At 37.0% G+C, this 17,937-nt stretch overlaps 1 protein-coding gene across 1 annotated transcript in view; it reads right to left on the reverse strand.

Moving 5' to 3' along the window:
• The window catches only part of CCDC102B (coiled-coil domain containing 102B), a 38,467-nt gene extending 20,866 nt beyond the window's left edge, over window positions 1-17,601 (reverse strand). The window contains exons 1-4 of the mRNA XM_075495676.1: window positions 17,035-17,601; window positions 14,945-15,159; window positions 9,743-9,851; window positions 8,684-8,764 (exon numbers count right to left, since the gene is read on the reverse strand). Of these exons, the coding sequence (XP_075351791.1) occupies window positions 8,684-8,764; window positions 9,743-9,851; window positions 14,945-15,159; window positions 17,035-17,601 (972 nt within the window). The remainder of the gene's footprint in view (window positions 1-8,683; window positions 8,765-9,742; window positions 9,852-14,944; window positions 15,160-17,034) is intronic.
• Window positions 17,602-17,937: the final 336 nt, after the last annotated feature.

Here is a 17,937-nt window from a genome sequence, read left to right on the forward strand (position 1 = left end):
TTTACGTGACGCCTCTTCTGTTTTACCTGAACCGTACCTACAATAACACATATCCTGGTATTTTGAAGTTACAAAGGTCCCTGAAGAATCTTCTGGCACAGTTTTTAATCACCTGTTACTACACAGTTTAAATTAGGAACTGATCCAAAGTTCACGGACATCAGCAGATTTCTCATTGACTTCAGGATATGACTGATGCTGTTGCTCAAAGAAATATGCAGTACTCCACTGATATAAACAAGGAAAGTTTTTGACTGTATCCAAACAAAACACTCATTAATTTTTCCTAAGATTGAATCCTTTGTTTGAAAGTAATCTGAAAATGTAATGCTTCAGTGCAGAGGCACTTCATTCAGTGCCAGATAGTTCTCTTTAAACATGAAGACCAAAGAGGAAAATTCCTATTATACCTTAAATAGAAAAAAGAAAGCAGGGGGGAAGAAAGGGGGGTGGGGAGGGCGGGGAGCATGGCTGGTTCTCTTCCTTTCCTGCTTCCCATGAAAGTACTACTTCTTTGTTCGGGAAGCCATACAGCTCTCTTGTATATGCTATAGCTGAGTCAAAAAGAAAATTCCATTTCAGCAGCCACAATGAAACAGTAAATCTGACTTTTTATTCCCCGCACATACATTAGGAAGCAAAATTACCTGATCATCCTTAAAGCTGTATGAATATAACTGTATCCTAGATGGCAGGCATGAAGCTACATTAAGTCTAAATGTTTAGGCACCTTCTTTGTTTCATAGAACATACAAGATCCTTTAAGAACAAGAAGCTTCATTCCAGTTCTTCACGTGTTTTCCCTTCAAAGGCATGCAAAAAAATGACTTAATCCATTTACCATATAGTAAACATGAAACTGTAAATTACTACACAGCAATGGATTTCACAAGCCTTCATAGCCTGCATAGACTGTGACTCAACATAGGCAGTGATTCCTAACAGTCCTGCTGAGTCCACGACAGAAACTGTGCATAAGTACGAAGGTGTTAGATCCTGGATAAATAAAAGTACCACTTACGCATTTCTAATTAACATTGTGGCAAGAGCTTGCAAGGTGACAGGGTTAGTTTCCATGGGGAAAAAAAAAAAAGTCCAAGAGGTAGGAATTTGCTGGGGTTTTTTTCCAAGAAAATAAAGCCTTTATTTTTTTAGTAGGAAGACAGAATATTTGTCATGCCTAAAAAAGAGCATTTTATTTTCAAAAACTAAGAAAAAGAATGATCTAAGTCTATTTTTCCAATCAAACTTCCCCCAAATTAGATTTTTATTTTTTAAGTGACATGTTGCTATCCTTATCTGGATAAGAATAGACAAAAAGCAACTACATCATTAAGTACAAGATACTTATATCTTTAATTCAACGTCTTTGACATGTCAGACATTAAATTCAATTTTGTACATTCTACTAGTTGTTACATTTAATTCATCAGTGTGGTTTTTTTTAAAAAAAAAAACTGCTTATTTTACCCACGTTGATTTTATGCAAATGAATAACAAGTAAGCCTACTAGCAGAAATATTTACTTAAGCAAGAAACTAAGTGAACGCTAAAATAAAATCTTGAAAGGCAAATTTAGGATATTTAAACTTATTTAATAAAACTTTTCTGGGGGTGATTTTTTTAAACTATACACTGCAAAAAAATAATTTCTTACACAGAACCATATGGTGAACTGACCACACCAATACATTATTAAGAAGTAACTTTGTCATCATTTTGGACTTCTCAGTCTAAGCTATGGAAACCTGTTTTTGTTAAAAATGCAATGCGAACCTCTAGGACAAAGATTGCTTTATGTATATAGACACACAAACACATATATACACATAGATATATATGTAAGTATGCGTGTGTGCATATTCCTCCCTCATCTTCAAAACATTTCCTCACCAGGTTATACTTTCTGCCAGTGGCAGACCAACAGGCAAAACAAACCTCTACAAATGATGCGGCTTTCACATGGTATTACTTTCACAGAAAATCAGTATGCACAGATATGTTTCAGTATGCACACCTGTGCTGCTTCTAAACGTATTTCCTCACAGAAGTATGAGTTTTCATCTTTCAGTTGTAACAGAATGCCCTTAAATAAAAAAATGCTGGTCTTGGCCTGTATTTTCTTTGCCAAACATGTAATGAAGACCCAGGAAATATTGGCAAGTACAACTCAATACAGTTTAAATATCTTGTTAGAAGCCAGGGGGGGAGGGGGGGGGGGGGGTGTCAATGAAACAGTAGATTTTACCAGCACTTTCCAAATTACATTTGTAGGAAAATAGGCGATCAAATGGAACCTGCACTTTATGTACCATCACAAATTATGTTTTATGTTGGACAGGAAAAACATTCACCTTAAGTACACAATTTCTAGAGATAACACTAAATATGAACTGGTACCTGATGTATGAAAACAGTGGAAAGAATAGTTAAGGGTCTACAAGTATTCTTAAGCAACGCTCCGGAATTCTTTCCTTACTCTCAAACTACCTGTAAGCTATTGTAATTTAGGCAGGAAAAAGAAATGTGTCCATCTAAAGTAATTTTTTAAGTACTTTTATCAAACCACAAGTCAGATGTGTGGTAACATCATCATCCCATTTCACTCAATCTGATAAATCACACCAGCCTCTCAAACAAATGAAGGCTTGAGCCCAGTAAGGAACAATCCAAATTCTAGATCTAATCTAAAAATAATGAGATTTTACCACAGGAAAATTAACTGCACTGAGTTTCCACTTTATAAAGTCATTTGAGTTCTCAAATAATTCAGACATTGTTCTCAGAAAATTGCCTAACGATATTTTAAAACTCAGCCTTGAGGATTCTGGTATCAAACTTTATAAGGACTCCTTTAGCTCACTCAAACAGACTAATGGCTATTCTGTAGTGTATAAAATCATCACAAATTTAATTTTGGGGACATCGTTTTATTCCTATGATAGCTATGCATAGCATGCAATATTTCAGTGCATCTTAGGTGAGAATTAAACAGAACAATTCACAGTAGCCAGTATAGTCATTAAGGCTACTGTTTTATATCTGATAATTATGTTTTCCGCAGGATTCAGGAGAAAATCAGAAGGCATTTTTGAGGTCAGGCAAAGAGTATGGGACAGAATAGATGGTCCTACTACATGTATCTAAATTTCCTGTAAGATTATCAGAGTATCACTATTTCTAATTCATGTATATACTAAGTGAATGAAAATAGCAATTATAGGTAAGCAGCTCTGCAGCATCTTCACACTATAAGGTAATGTCAGAATAAAGATTTCTGGAAAAGGTGGAAATATGCAGAATCTTTAACAAGAACTAGCTGTTAACAACCTGAGGCTCCAAAAAGCCTGTTCCATTTTAAACAGCATTTAAATGCCTGCAGTGAGAGTGGAAGACTCGATTTATCTAGAAGCCTCACTTGCCTCAGTGGAGTTTCCTCCACCTGGGAAACAACAGGTAGGGAACTGCTACCGTTCTCTTAAAGAAAGTGATACACCTAAGTAACAATACATAGATTGCCATAATATACAGTGTAAAACACCTATATAGGGAGAGAGAGAGAACAGACAACATTTGTTTTAAAAGATGTTTAAAGATATTTCTTTGGCTCTAGTGCAAAATCAACAGCGCTGGTGACTTATCTTGAACTCTGTGCAAAAAAGAGGAAGAACAGAAATGTCTCTGCCTAAGATACAAAATGCTAATTTAGCCTGTGATCCTTTTCATTTAAGGATACTTCTTTTGATGCTGATGTTCCAATAGGCTTTAAGTACCAATTAGTGTAATTTTTGCCTCATATCAAATTTCTCTCATTAATTACCAACACACTAGACAAAGTAGAGTAAGGGCACATTCTGTACTTCAGCTAGCAGAAAATTATTCTAAACAACACAGAAGCCACTGCCTATAGTGGCATTTGTAAGTCTACAGTGCACACCAGTGGAATATAGCAGTATATGCATTTTTTCCCTGTTTTCAGTATAATGTAAAATTGCTTTGTAAATATTCCATCTTACTTAACTTTTAAACCACCAGAAAAGCATGTCATTCAGAAATTATAAAGACAGATATAAAATGTTGAGGAAGACTTGCAAAGAGTGTAAACAAGAATGTTTTATTGTGCATGTTATAAGTTTAAATAAGCATTCTAAAACCTAAAATTTTAACAGTCTTGCTAACTATAATTCTGTGTTTACAAATATCAGGACAACATACCAAGGATTTGCTCTGTTTATAAAGAGTCTGAAGACCTGATTAATCAGACTCAGATACACTTTTTGTGTCTTTCAGACTGTAAGGTTAGTTAATTGATCTGTAAACTAAGCTGTATCTGACAAAATTGGATAGCCCATTTCCAGGAACATTCTGGGAACATAGCAACTTCACTGATGTCAAAATTTTTATGTTCTTCAGAGAACTTAAAGATTCCTAGTTTTTCCTACAAAGATTACTTTAAAAATAAATGTATTTAATGTCAACACCCTTTATTTATTCAATGGTTTTACAGACTTGATTTTTGCCCTTCTGTGGATTCTCATGCAAACACAACAATAATGCAAGTATAATTTTATACTGAGCACTTGCTTCCCCCTTTTTAAGAATAACAAAGTGTTTTACCGTTGTTAGTAGGTTATTTGTAATATACATGAAAAGCAAGGCATAGGAAATCTTAATTGATTTAGCATCCCACTAAGAGCTGCAAGCATTTCTAGAAGTAGAACTGAAACTTACTAATTAGACAGTACATACAAAATGTTTTTGACAGCTAAGAAATGTAGACACGTAAATCTTAGTTTAAGATGTGATCTTATGGACTGAATATTATGTAACAAGCTCATAAATAGGTCTCTGCAAAAGCCACAAATGTATCTAACGATCTCTGATACTGATAGCATTGTTAGGCCACAAATTCACAGTAATTTGTAAGGTAGGTTCCAGATAGAACAATGCATTTTTCCTGCAAAAAACAAAATGTAAGGAAGGGACACTCCACTTCCATTCCTCTTTTCTCCCTGGAAAAATATTTGGCAGACATAAAGTCTTAATTCACTAGCTCTCTTAAAAAAGCCAAGACACGATTTTCACTATCTAGTCAGCCAAGTAAGGTAAAATTTAAGTCCTAATCTGTAGCGAGGAGGTAATTTTAAGAAGAATAGGCAATTAGGACTTGGTTTGAAACTGTTATGATGAAACAATAATTGAAATTAAGGAAAGGCCAGAGAAAGCTAAATGAATGAGGACTTCTGAGTGTCCTTAGAGAAACAGACAAAATCATGTGCAGTAAAAACAGATGACATTTTACTGCTTGCAAATAAAGAAAGAGTGCTGTCAAACATCAACGAAGATCTGAATAATAAGCTTCTTAGTGTTAAATCTTAACTTCTTATTTTACTATTTAATGCGAGAACAGAATTTTTGTAACAGAAAAGGAAATTATCAGTTTCAACACTAAATGCAACTTCCTGTTGTATTTGTTAAAATGGTCTAATTTATGACCCCAAACAGGACAAGTTCAATGCTAGTGTCACACAAAGCTACATATAATGCTTGTAGTTACTACAAACATTAATTGCCACTTTACTACTTTTTTTAGTTAATACATTGAAAACTTATTTACAATTTCCAAATTGATGCAGAATGTATAATTTTTTAAAAAGATGATTATCAAGATCACCGAGGCTTTCCATATTTAATTTGTTCCAAGGTGAGTGAATACTCGTCTTTTAACAGAAAGTAATTAGTTACTGGGAGCATTAACACTCAAATCTTGGCAGCTGTGAAGCTTCTAGCATTACACAAAATCTCTCAAACTTCCAAAAGGCTAGCAGAGCTAACCATTCCTAAAAATGGTTTAATTTGCGGTGGCACCGTCACTTGCAAACCAAGCATTTTTTTCCACGTTCCCAGTGGGACTGTCAGGTGATCTACCAAAGGAAAGAGCAGATTAATTTATGCATGACTGAAACCAAAAACTCTTAGTCAAGGACATGAAAATAATCCAGAGGTAATGATTAATCTGTTATTAATCTAGAAATTGCTTTGTGATTTAATATTGCAAGTGTGTATACAAATCAGATCCTGTGCTTAGCCTAGTACATGTCTGCACTTTCCTTTATTTCACTTTCAAATTTTTCACTGTCAAAAACCTTGTATGGTGTTCCAGCATCCACTCCTCAACAGTAATCTATAGTAAGTAACATTCACACACACATCACCAACACATGATTTGTTTTTTTTCAATAAAGGAAGAATTTTCACTTACAAAAAAACCCACAAATGTAAGTAACTTCATTCACATTAGTCAGATTCATCAAGACCAATGTTTTTCTGTAATTTAAAAACTAGATGTGTGTCTTATAAATCTCAGAAGACAGAATGCTCAAAATACCACCTTCTGCTAGCAATTAAAGCAATTCAGCACGTTCCCAAGAAAAAAGCAGCAACACATATAGGTGTATATGCATGCACATATATAAAAATTAAAATCTATCAATCTCCCACCAATTCTCAGCAAATTTTTACTTCTTGTTGTTCTATTCCTGCTGACAGTGCCATAAAACATAAAGACTACATTTCTTAAGCAAAACAATTGACTAAATCTAGACTTCCTCTGTTGTGCAGAAGTATGACAAGCTAAAATCCTACTTAATGAGCAAGCAGAAAATAACTAAAATCTGAAGGAACTCAAATATGACAGATAGATGTTAATTTGTTGCTGTGGATGTTCATCTGTGAAGGAAATTCCCTTTACATATGCACCACCTTGTAACTAGAACTTGGAATTTAACAGGCTGCTTGCAATCTTTTCCAAAACGTGAAAAGAAAGCTAATTAACTTTCCTGGATTATTCCAAATCTGAGATGTTAAATTTATAGGAAATTTTAAATTCTCTATCTGTATTTAGTTATATAGATATACATTTTGAGTTTTATTGGATCTAGAAGTCCTCAACACTGAAAAGGCTAAAAGCTAAATCCTGAGAGCTGCAACGCAAATATTTCTTATTCTTCTACTCATGAACTTGGATTGAAATGAACACTTTCCTAACACTATTCCTACATAACCAGGCAATGTTCTTAAATTACTCCTTTGAAGGCTGATCTCCTTTATAAAAAGTACATTGCTTTCTGGCATCAGAACTCCATCAAGAGTTCCCTGCTAAGCTAAATTAGTCTCCTGAGATGTTTACCTGTTCTCATGAGTATTAGGACAAACCTTTGTCACACTTGGAAGATCCTGTACTTCAGGATCTTCCAGCTTTGGTGAACTCCTTTGTTTACCAGTCAGAGCTGCCTCCCATGGGATCCTACCCAGCAGTTCCCTGACTAAGCCAACGTCCTGCTTTCCTTAGGTTCAGGGTCTGTACTCTGCCTGCTTGCCTTTCTCACTTCCTTCAGGACCACAAACACCACTATTTCAAAGTTACTACAGATGAGGAAATTATTCATCATCACATCCTCAGCTGGTTTCCTTCATATTAGTTGACAGCGGATCCAGCTATGCATCGCCACTGGTTAGTCCATTTAATACCTACAGCAAGAAATTATTCCTGAAACCCTCCAGTAAGCTCTTTGATTGCAGCAGCCATGTTGCCTTTCTAGCAGCTGTACAGTCAGTCCCCCATGAGAACCAGGGTCTACAACTCAGAGACTTGAGTTCTTTAAACACTTTATTTGCTTCCTCATCAGGTGGTCAGTAACAAACTCCCACCACAATGTCACTGTTACTGGCCTCCCCTCTAATCCTGAGCCACAAGTCTGTCTATCACCCATCCCACAGGAAAGCTCAAAAGATCTGAGCTGCTTATAGATCTGAGGGCAACTTCCATTCCCTCAGTCCTTCCTTGCCAGTCTTTTCCTGAAGTCCCTCACAGTGCTCCAGTTGCATGAACTTGGCACAGTATCTTAACTGCTCCAACAATATTGTAGTTCTGTAACCACATACAGCTCTAATTTGTCCTGCTTGTTTCCCAGTATGCATGCGTTCCTGTACCAACACTCGAGGCAGGTGTCCCTTCACCTTATTGTATCTTTCCTGAAGTCTTTCTTGCTCCTATCAACCTGCACCCTGAGCTTTCTACCACTGACCACCACTTCTTCACTTCACTGTGGTCCGTAATCTCCCACCCCCACCATTCCTAGTTCAAAGCTCTCCTCATTAGGTTGCCCAGATTGCTGGATCACGAAGACAACACCTGGGTCCCCACGACCTCAACCCCAGATCTATGTGGTCATTCCCAGTATGCCCCCAGCTGGTGCCCATGTGGATGAGCAGCAGGGAACAGTAATAGTCTAAGGACTGGACAAAATTTGGCAATCTCTCTGCAATGTTCTGGATCCAAGCCCACAGCAAGCCACATAACCCTCAAAAACACAAGTGGGAGAAGTTTCTCTCCCCACAGGAAGGAATCTCCTACTACTGCCACTCACTGCTTCCTCCTGATGTTAATGCATGGTTCAGGTTAAAGATGGCTCTGATGCCTCCCCAGTCATGGCTTTCTTCTCCTACTCTGCTACCAGGCTTTTGAACCTATTCTGCAACTGCAGATCTGCATGTGGAAAAAAAGCCATTCTCCGGTTGCTGGAGATGGTAAATTTCCAGCCTTCCTACTATGGGACTCTATTTACCTCGCAACTGATCGCAGTCTCTGGCTGCCCCTCCTGTGTCATTCAGACTCTCTTACCTCTGGGGACCCTGTGAAGATCCTGTTAGTCTCCTCTTTGCCTTCCCTGAGCCTGCCCAGCCTGCTCACTTCCTCCTGCAGCTCAAAAGGGGCAACACATTTCCTCAACCAGCGTACAACTCTTGTAGGCATGGACACCTCTTTCCCCTGTCCCAGCCTCAAGGGAAGGTATCAAGCACTGCCTGCAGCCCGAGGCCTTGGCACCATCTCTGAGCCGAGGTTTCTACTGTGCCAGCAGCAGCATTGCCAGCTCATGCTGGGGACCGTGCCCCAGGGAGTGCCACTACCGTTGCTGATGTGTCTCATGCTGCCATCAGTACCTTTCCAGCCCCCTCCCACATGCAAACTGCTGGACAAGACACCGCTCCCCACAGACACAGCCTGGGACCTGTGCGCCAGGCCTGGCAGTCACACAGCTCTCCTCCAGTGCCACCTGAGTGGGCACCCGGCTCTCCCTAACCAGGATTCACCTCTCTTGGCCACAGCCTAGATCTTGGGATGCCCCCACCACCTCTGAGGATGCTGCCCCCCTCCTTGCCAGGCTGCCACCCACACCATGCCCACTTGGTAACCCAGCAGCAACGTCCTCACGGCGGCGGGGCTTCCCCACACACCCCCTTGCCTGACATGGACCCTTTCTCTCAGAACACAAGCCTAGCTAGACCCCGACCGTGGCTCGGCGTACATCAGGGCCACCACCCTCACCACACATGGGGACAGGGCACCAGCACCTGCCTCCTCTGGCCGGTCCCTTCTTGCAAGGCTGCGGAGCCACCCTAGTGCCGCCCTCACAGCTCCCCAGCACCGGTGCCGCCATGGCAGCACATGGTGGTTCTCTGCCATGGCAGCACACGGTGGCTGCGCGGGGGCTGGGCTTCTCCACAGACTCCACAGGGCAAGTCAATCCCTCCCAGGCTATGGGGATAAATAGTTGATAAATGGTTGATTTATCACTTTCATAAACCCTGGATATGATTTTACTCTTAGTTACCACACAAGAGATCAGAAGTCTCAATTTTGTTTCTTACTCCATGTGATAATGATGTACTGCTAACATACCTGTTTCAGGCTTTCCAGCTTGGTTTGTCTCAGTTCTTCATATTTCCATTTCCAAAGAAATAATTCCTTTTCTATCTTTTCCAATTTTTTTTCCAGAAATACATTCATTCTGAAAAAGTATTTTAAAAGTCAGCATTACATTTTTTTGAAGTTGACAACAAATTACTTTGAATTTCCTTTTCATAGATTGAGTTATATTTTGCTGCCTTTGTCAACCGTATATCTGTTTTTTATCGAAAACCTATATTATCATCATATAATTATTCCAAGAGATTTACCAAAAATAACAGCTAAAGAGAACAAAGAAATCCAGTAGTATAGAAATAAAATTTTAAATGAAATAAAATTTTGGGATAAACTGAAGAAAATTTGGAAATGGACTTCAGTTAGTGATTCAGGTCATCTAATACATGGCATGTTACTGAAGTTCCTCAGAGAAAAGGTACTGTATCACTTCTATTTGGGTACAGACAGAAGATCATTTTAAACACACATATACAGGGGAATATATACACTATGTAAAGAGTAGTGAAACCAAAGATTATCTATTTTAGATGTAAAAAAAATATTAAAATATGTATATTTCATGTTTCAAAAAATAATTGCTCCTAAAAGAAAATGCTAGAAGAATTTTAGGAAAATGGATTATTTAGCTCAGAGGTACTACATCTTCATTAAGCATTTGCCTCTGGAATGTTATTTGAGCATAAAGTCCATTAATACATTCAGGAAAAATATTTAGGATACACAATTCACAAAGAATGAATGATGATTCCTTGGAGGATTACTGAAAAAATGAACTTTGATATTTACTTTTACCCCTCTTCTAACTAATTAAAATATTTTCAGTCATTCAGGAAATAATGAAAGAAATATGAAGCAGCAGAGGCACTACAGATGTTCTTGTCTTTGAGCTCAATTAAAAACTCATTTCTGTGTTCACAGGAAACACTATCAGCCAAGTTCCAAAGACAAGAACTAACTTCTCATAATTTCATTTTATGAAATTCCTGCATAATTTCATTTTATATTTGTGTAATGCAAATGCACCATTTTGCAATTTTGCAACAAAATAGAATTTGGAACATAATTAAAAGTGAAAGAAAAAATCTTAATTACAGATAAAAGTTTTCAAATTATATTTCTAACATTTCTATGAAATTGAATCACAGTTTAAAATTCTGGAATATTCCATTGGCTATAAAAATCGATATAGGAATAAGGCCTATAAAGTCAGGACACTGAAGAAATTTAAAATCTGAAAAACAGTAAAACCGCTTAAGTACTATTAGGTTGGGAGATGAAAACTTTACATTATATAAATTCTGTGAAAACGGAGGGATGAAGGGCTACTATACCAGAAAAGAGAAAAATATTGAAATAGTTGAAAAGAAAGTTTTAATACTGGTAGTTAAAGAAACTGTTGTATGCCACAGTAGTTATTTTCTATTCTGAGGCTAATGGAATTTGTCAACCTTTTTACTAAAGATATGATTGCCAGGCTGACTATAACTACATTCTGAGAATATTTGGTTTAAAATTAGTCTTCCACAACAGCATTGTTAACTTTAAGGAATTAAAACATTGATAGTATTAAATAAAGTATTGATGAGATTTGTCTGGGGCATGTCTATGCAGCATACTGCAGGCTTGCACAGAGATACCAAGAGTTACCACTGACTGGTCTGGCTCATGTCCTGGAAGCAATGTTAGCTACGTTAATGAAGCAATCCACTTGAGTGAAGTATCTTCATGTTCTCTCTTCTTTTACAACTAAAGCTAATGCTCTTGAACCAGGGATCTCCTTTTTTCTGCGTAGATATAGCACATAGCACAGCTTATCTTAGTAAACACCTATGGCTCCCATAACATTATAGTAATAAAATAAACACCATCACTCACAAAGCAGAGTGCTCTGATGCTACCAAATGAAAAAGATGATCTTGACTACATGAAGTTTACTATTTAAATGAAGAAAACAAAGAGTGGAAGAAAGAATATAGCAGAGATCGGTGAAGCAGCTTACTACTTCTTCAACAAAAGATCAAGATTAGAGCATTTTTAATGGATCCTGTAACCACCTAGTTTAACTCCTTATTATCTAATTAAGTCACAGAATTACACAGAATGGTTGAGGTTGGAAGGGACCTCTGAAGGTATCTGGTCCAACTCCCCTGCTCAAGCAGGGTCACCTAGAGCTGGTTGCTCAGGACCATGTCCACATGGCTTTTCAATGTCTCCAGGGATGCAGACTCAGCAACCTCTCTGGGCAACCTGTGCCAGTGTTTGGTCATCCTCACACAAAAAAAGTGTTTCCTGATGCTCAGACGGAGCTTTCTGTGTCCATTGCCTAAGTCTACCCATCCAGCCTTAAGCAATTCCTCTTCGATATTATCAACTACCAGTGTAGTTGGTGGGCCTTTGGTTTTAGACCAAAGAAACACTTATAAGTTGAAAATGGAACAAATTAAGATCGTGAAACTAGAAGACATTTAGATGAGAACACTGATCCAAAAGATGACTAAAGATAGCTATTCTAGGCAAATGATTTTTTAAAGTGCTGAACAACTCATAAGGTCTTTAATTCCCATTCATGTCAATGGGACCTCAAATGTGTATTTGATATGAGCCATAGTGCCTAGTAGAGGATTTTGGTGTGTGATTTTACATTGTAAACCCAACCCTGAAGTTCTTTGAAAGTCAAAACATAAACTTTGAGCTCTTTATTTATTTTTATTTTTAGAGCTCCTTTCTTTTTATATTTTGCAAAGCCTGATCAATGGCTTAAGGGTATATTTGCATTACTGAATACAGCTCTAAACAGAATGCAAGAAGCATAGGTCCTCTCAGGGTGAAGAAGCAAAACATCTTATGGAGAGATTAGTCGGGTAACTAGGGGCAAGTCCAAACACTGGATCTGCATGAGCTAACTTCGCTCTGGAAAGAATGCAACCACAGTTTGGGAGTACTGCATGTAAACCAGAAAACTCTGCTGAGAAGTCGTGTGCTGTATGAGTAAGATCATACTGACTGCCAAGGTAACCTTTGGCCCTGGGGTTCAAGCTGTCTGTGATCCAAGCTTGCTTTTGATGCAGCACAGCTGTGTGTCCTTGGCTCAAGTTTACTGAGAAAATTTCTAAGTTGTGAGGAAGAAGTTGTGAGAAAGTACTTAAGCTAGAGCCATGCAAGATAAGAAAAGTAAAAATGCAAACAAGGGTGAGATTGTTGAGATAGTCATTATTAGCTGCTTCAGAATCCAGGAGCAAAAATACTGACATGAACAAATATAAAACCCTAAGAGGAAAAACTGGGAATCTGAAGATGGAAACTCAGCAAAATAAGCCCTTTCCAGTAAGCAGTGCAGACCAACCCTTTCTGAGCTGGCAGATGATAGCCTGTCCAACAAAGCTTTATAGGGTGTCTCAAGAGACTGGTGACTATGTCAATGCTTATCTTAGTAACATTATTCCTAGCTATTTATTGTGTGCATTGCCAAAAATCATTGCTTCATACTTTTAAGTTGTATATATTCTGCTTACAGAACATCTTTGCACAAGGGAAATATTGCGCAAAGTGACCTAGAGAGGGAGTTGTTACACCAATGCCCGCTGTTATATGGAAATCACTGCTCTGTGAGCATTTGCTGCCTGAGGTTGGCACTGCCATACGTTGCACAGTGTAGACATGCCCTAGTTCTTACCATGTCCCAGTAAATTTATTACCCTAGTCCATATATATCTAGGGGTAAATGGCAAAATCTGTCTCTCTGAAGTACAGTTACAAATTGGTTAGAGAAGCATGTGAACAAACAAACCAAAACCAGGAGGTAGAACCAGGGTTTATTAAAATTTTGTCTAAGAAGCGATTAAAAAATAAGAATTGAAAAATTATCCCCTTTCTAACAGGAAAGTTTTATATGTGCACGTAGGTATACTGTGATTGCTGTTGAAAAATGAAATACCTAGGACCCTAAATATTTCAACCAGAGGAGAATGGATATGTGAGGCATGTGTCTCTTAGCTCATATGAAATACCATGACAACTGGAAAATTTAGGCATTATGGGATTTTTGCTTCCACAAAACACTAAATCTTTTTTAATGAGATAAAACATACTTCTGGTCATCTGCTGCAGTATGATTCAAATAAAGAATTACTGCTATGTTTTCTACAGCTATCTAATTCATATAACAGAACACAGTAAATACTAGTTAGGAATTTAAAGGATTTTTTTTTTTTCCTTTACTCAGCCTTGTACTATCTACAGGACGATTGTGAAAAAAACTGACAGGAAAGAAATTCTTCACCATAGGTCACCGTTACAGACTCTCTGAACTGAAACTGTTGCATGTATTTGCAACAGAGGGAGTATTTTCTTCCTTTTCATTTTCTAATTCAGCTGTTTTTGAAGTTACAGCCACATAGCGCCTGAATTCTCCTACTACATCTGTCATACATCACGTACTGCATGTTTCCTTGGAAAGCCTTTTTGGTGTGATTCAATCTTGCTCGATACTGACCATCTACACTGAACATCAAGGAATTCCTACCAACACAGAGACTCGCATGCTAGCATATAGTGTGTAATCAACATATGACTTCTTTTAGGCCACCAAAATGCACATTTACTACTTATGTGAGGTAAATTTGGTATGATACAATAAGCATACAATAAGTAAGTTATTCTCGCTCTGTTCTCTGCTTTTGACCTAGACCTTATTGCAAGTGAAGGGGTTAAGATTAACAGCTTTTTACAGCTGTATTCAGGTACTTTTAATTCAAAAACAGCCTTAGTCATTCTGCCATTGGACTCTTTCAAAGTCTGCTGGTAGGGTACATGAAAATCTGTTATTATGCACAAAGCTCTCCAATAACTGAGCATAACACACATTAGATACCACTGCATTGATACCAAATTGCTAGTAAGTATAATTTTTTAATTAACTGTACATTCTTAATGGTTCTGTATAGAGCACTTCTTATTTAAATGACAGACAAGCCAAGGAAAACAATAAACACACTATGCTGAATTTTCTCTCTAAATTCTTATCAAAGCCTTGTAAGTAGCAATTAATAAAGCTTAGAAATGAGAACATAGGAGCTATAAATGCAAATATCACCATATCTGTTTTAGAAACCTATCTGTCTTAAAAACCTTTATTTTGATAGAAATTTTCCCAAGTAGGATATGTTTTGCACTTACTCTCTTTCCTTCTGTAAGATTTTCTGCATCTCAGCCAAATGCAAATGCAAGACTGAAACATGTATTAAATCGTTCTCTGTTGTCTCAGCTGTACTGTCCAAAATTTTTTTAGGTTCCTCCAAATAGAAGCTGGGAACTCCATTGGGAAAGGAATCAGGAGGATTTGGAGTGACTTTTTTATTGTGATTGCTTTGGTCCTTGATTACTTCTACATCCTGAGAAAACAAAAATACGACATCTGAGAAAAACATAAATGAAGGGAAAAGTCTAACGTAACTTCTGCAGGGCCTACCAAGGCTCTTCTAGACATTTAAGTCACATAGGAGAAAAAAAGGGAATAAATAACATCTTACAGAGTTGCACTTTATATGGGTAGAATGGGCAAAAAAAATCACGGTAGTTGGATCACTGTCATTTTGTGACATGTCTCACACCTTCTGTTATGACAAGCTTCATATCTAAAATATTTCTAATGTAGCTTTACTAAAGAAATAGATTCCAATTATCATTAGTTGGCTATAACTAGGGTGAAGACAGAATCCTGGAACTAACAAAACCAGGAACACAGTTTATGCATACAAATAATATACTGAGAAACTTTACATTAAGAACTCTTAAACTTCTAATGTAAATCATGTTGGAGCAGGTGATGGACTTACACAAGTTTTGCATAAGGACCAAAGTTACCTGCATAACATACCAATTTGGATCCCATTCAGAAACTGAAAGCACTATAATAGCTATTTTGAAGATACAGGTTTTGCATACAAAGCATAAGCAAAACTAATAACGATTAGAAAAAAATCACTAAAAAATAAAATACATCTTTATTAGGAAGACTGAACATCTCTTATAAACAATAGTTTCCTTTACAAATGTATTTGAATTTTATCACCTGTGACAAATTGTGTTTAAAAGCCAATCTCATTTTAGCAGATTACTAACAGTACTGTTTCATACCGCTCTGTCTTTTGAGTTTTTAGAAGAATGCCTGAAATCTATATCAGAAAATACTAGAAGCTGCTGAAAAGATAGGACTGTTTTCCATTCATATATAAAGTTTCAGCTTTAATGTAGTGCATTATTTTATACTAAAGAGAAAGAAAAACAGTTAAAATATATTTTGTGTAATTTCCTTCCTATGGCCCATTTGTCTGCCCAAAAATTTGAAAGGCGTGAATTTTTTTGCCAAATTTATTCTCACTACTAACAGTATGGTGGGTATTTTTCAGAATTCACAGGAATATAATGTAATTTAGGTGCATTACAGAGTGAGTGAAAACTCTCAATGTAATACATTCCGGCCTAAGATCTTGATAATTTTCATTGAACTGAAGTAAAAAATTTCCTACATCCTACAATGTAGGAAAACATGTTTTCCTACAGTGTATGAAAAAAATTCCTACATCTACAGTGACTGCTATCTATCAGACAAATAACACGTATAGATTTTACGTGGTGCTGTCTATGAAGACTATATAATACATGCCAAGGTGCAGAATTAAAACTGGTAAAACATGAACAAATAGTTCCATTTTGATGAATATAATTGGTTCTTTTGTATAGAGCTAGGAGCTGTATTAAACCATGCCCATACTTGTTTAATTCTGCATAACAACGTAATTGCTCTCCTTGCCAAATAAAACTCTTGCCACTTTGCAGAAGAATTTGCCTCACCTCTTCCCTCATTTCAGAAGTTATGTTAAGAGAGAGTTAAATGATTTTATTTTAGGAGCCAGGAACTCACATTGCTTTTTTTGAGGTAAAAAAAAAAAAAGGACACAAAACATGGAGAATTCAGATAACAGAGGGAATCTGTTACCTTAAAACATGAAGGAGAATCAGAATACTCTAAGTTATAGGATATAACAGTCTGCCTCTGTTACTTAAACATTTAGCCGTAGTTGAAGGGTATGAATTGTTTTCCCTATTTCTCTATGCTAGGAATATTGGATAGGTGAAAAAAGTGGTTTTACTATTGAATGGATCAGGAAATATTTTGGTCAAAATCCTTGAAAAATCCCATTTCTATATAGGCATCCGTAATCTCCAGCTTCTTCATGAACTAAAAATAATTCCCCATTCTTTACCTTCTTTGTGTCTTCTGCCCCAGGAACCTTGTTGGTTTTGCTCAGTTCTTTCACAGGTTCTTGTTCCAGAAATGTTAACTGGTTTAGGTCCTTTTTAATATAACATATTTCTGAGCAACTGAATTCTGTTTTCCAAGCAGTTACATTTTCTAAGTTTTCCTTCTCATTTACTAAATCTTGATTTTTTTTTTTAAGCATACTCAGTTCTTTTACAACACTGTCTAATTTGATTCTCAATTGTCTTGCTTCCTCTCGGGCTTTATTTCTTTCTGCTCTAACTTTGCTCCGTTTCTCCCTCCAGTTAGCGGTACAATCTGACCACCAACGCATGGTCTTCTCCATCTGGGCAGCTCTGGCTTTGACTTCTTCCAGTTCCTGAATTCTTACTGCTTCAGAAATTTCCCAGTCACTGCTGTAATTTGTATGCATATATGGATAATGAGATGAATACTGGTGGAAACTTTGAGATGGCAGATTTGAATTACACAGATGGCCACCTGGTTGGCAGCCTCCAGCTAATTTATAAGGTTGTCTTGGTTGGGTCCCCAAAACCTGCGTCTCTTCCATTAGTTTCTGAATGGAGCCTGAATTCATGTTTTGATTCATGATCTAATTTCACTCCTAAAAAAGACAAAGACAGACAATAATTTAGCTTCCCTCAATTAAATTATATGAAGAATCTCTCTCAAACAGTAGTTTATTTTACTGCTATAATAATGACATAGTCTTAATAATACTGTTGAAGTTTTAGAAGTGTGCTTCATCAACAAGAAATAGCTGTTAAAATATATTTTATGTAATACTTTTTGAGTACAGCATAAACAGACATACTTATTACTTGACTAGGAATTGCTAGCAAAGGAAGTGTCATTAAATAATCATAGAGCTCTCAAAAATTTTTGA

This window comes from Mycteria americana, chromosome 2, assembly GCF_035582795.1.
Source record: "Mycteria americana isolate JAX WOST 10 ecotype Jacksonville Zoo and Gardens chromosome 2, USCA_MyAme_1.0, whole genome shotgun sequence".
Taxonomy (NCBI): Eukaryota; Metazoa; Chordata; class Aves; order Ciconiiformes; family Ciconiidae; genus Mycteria; species Mycteria americana.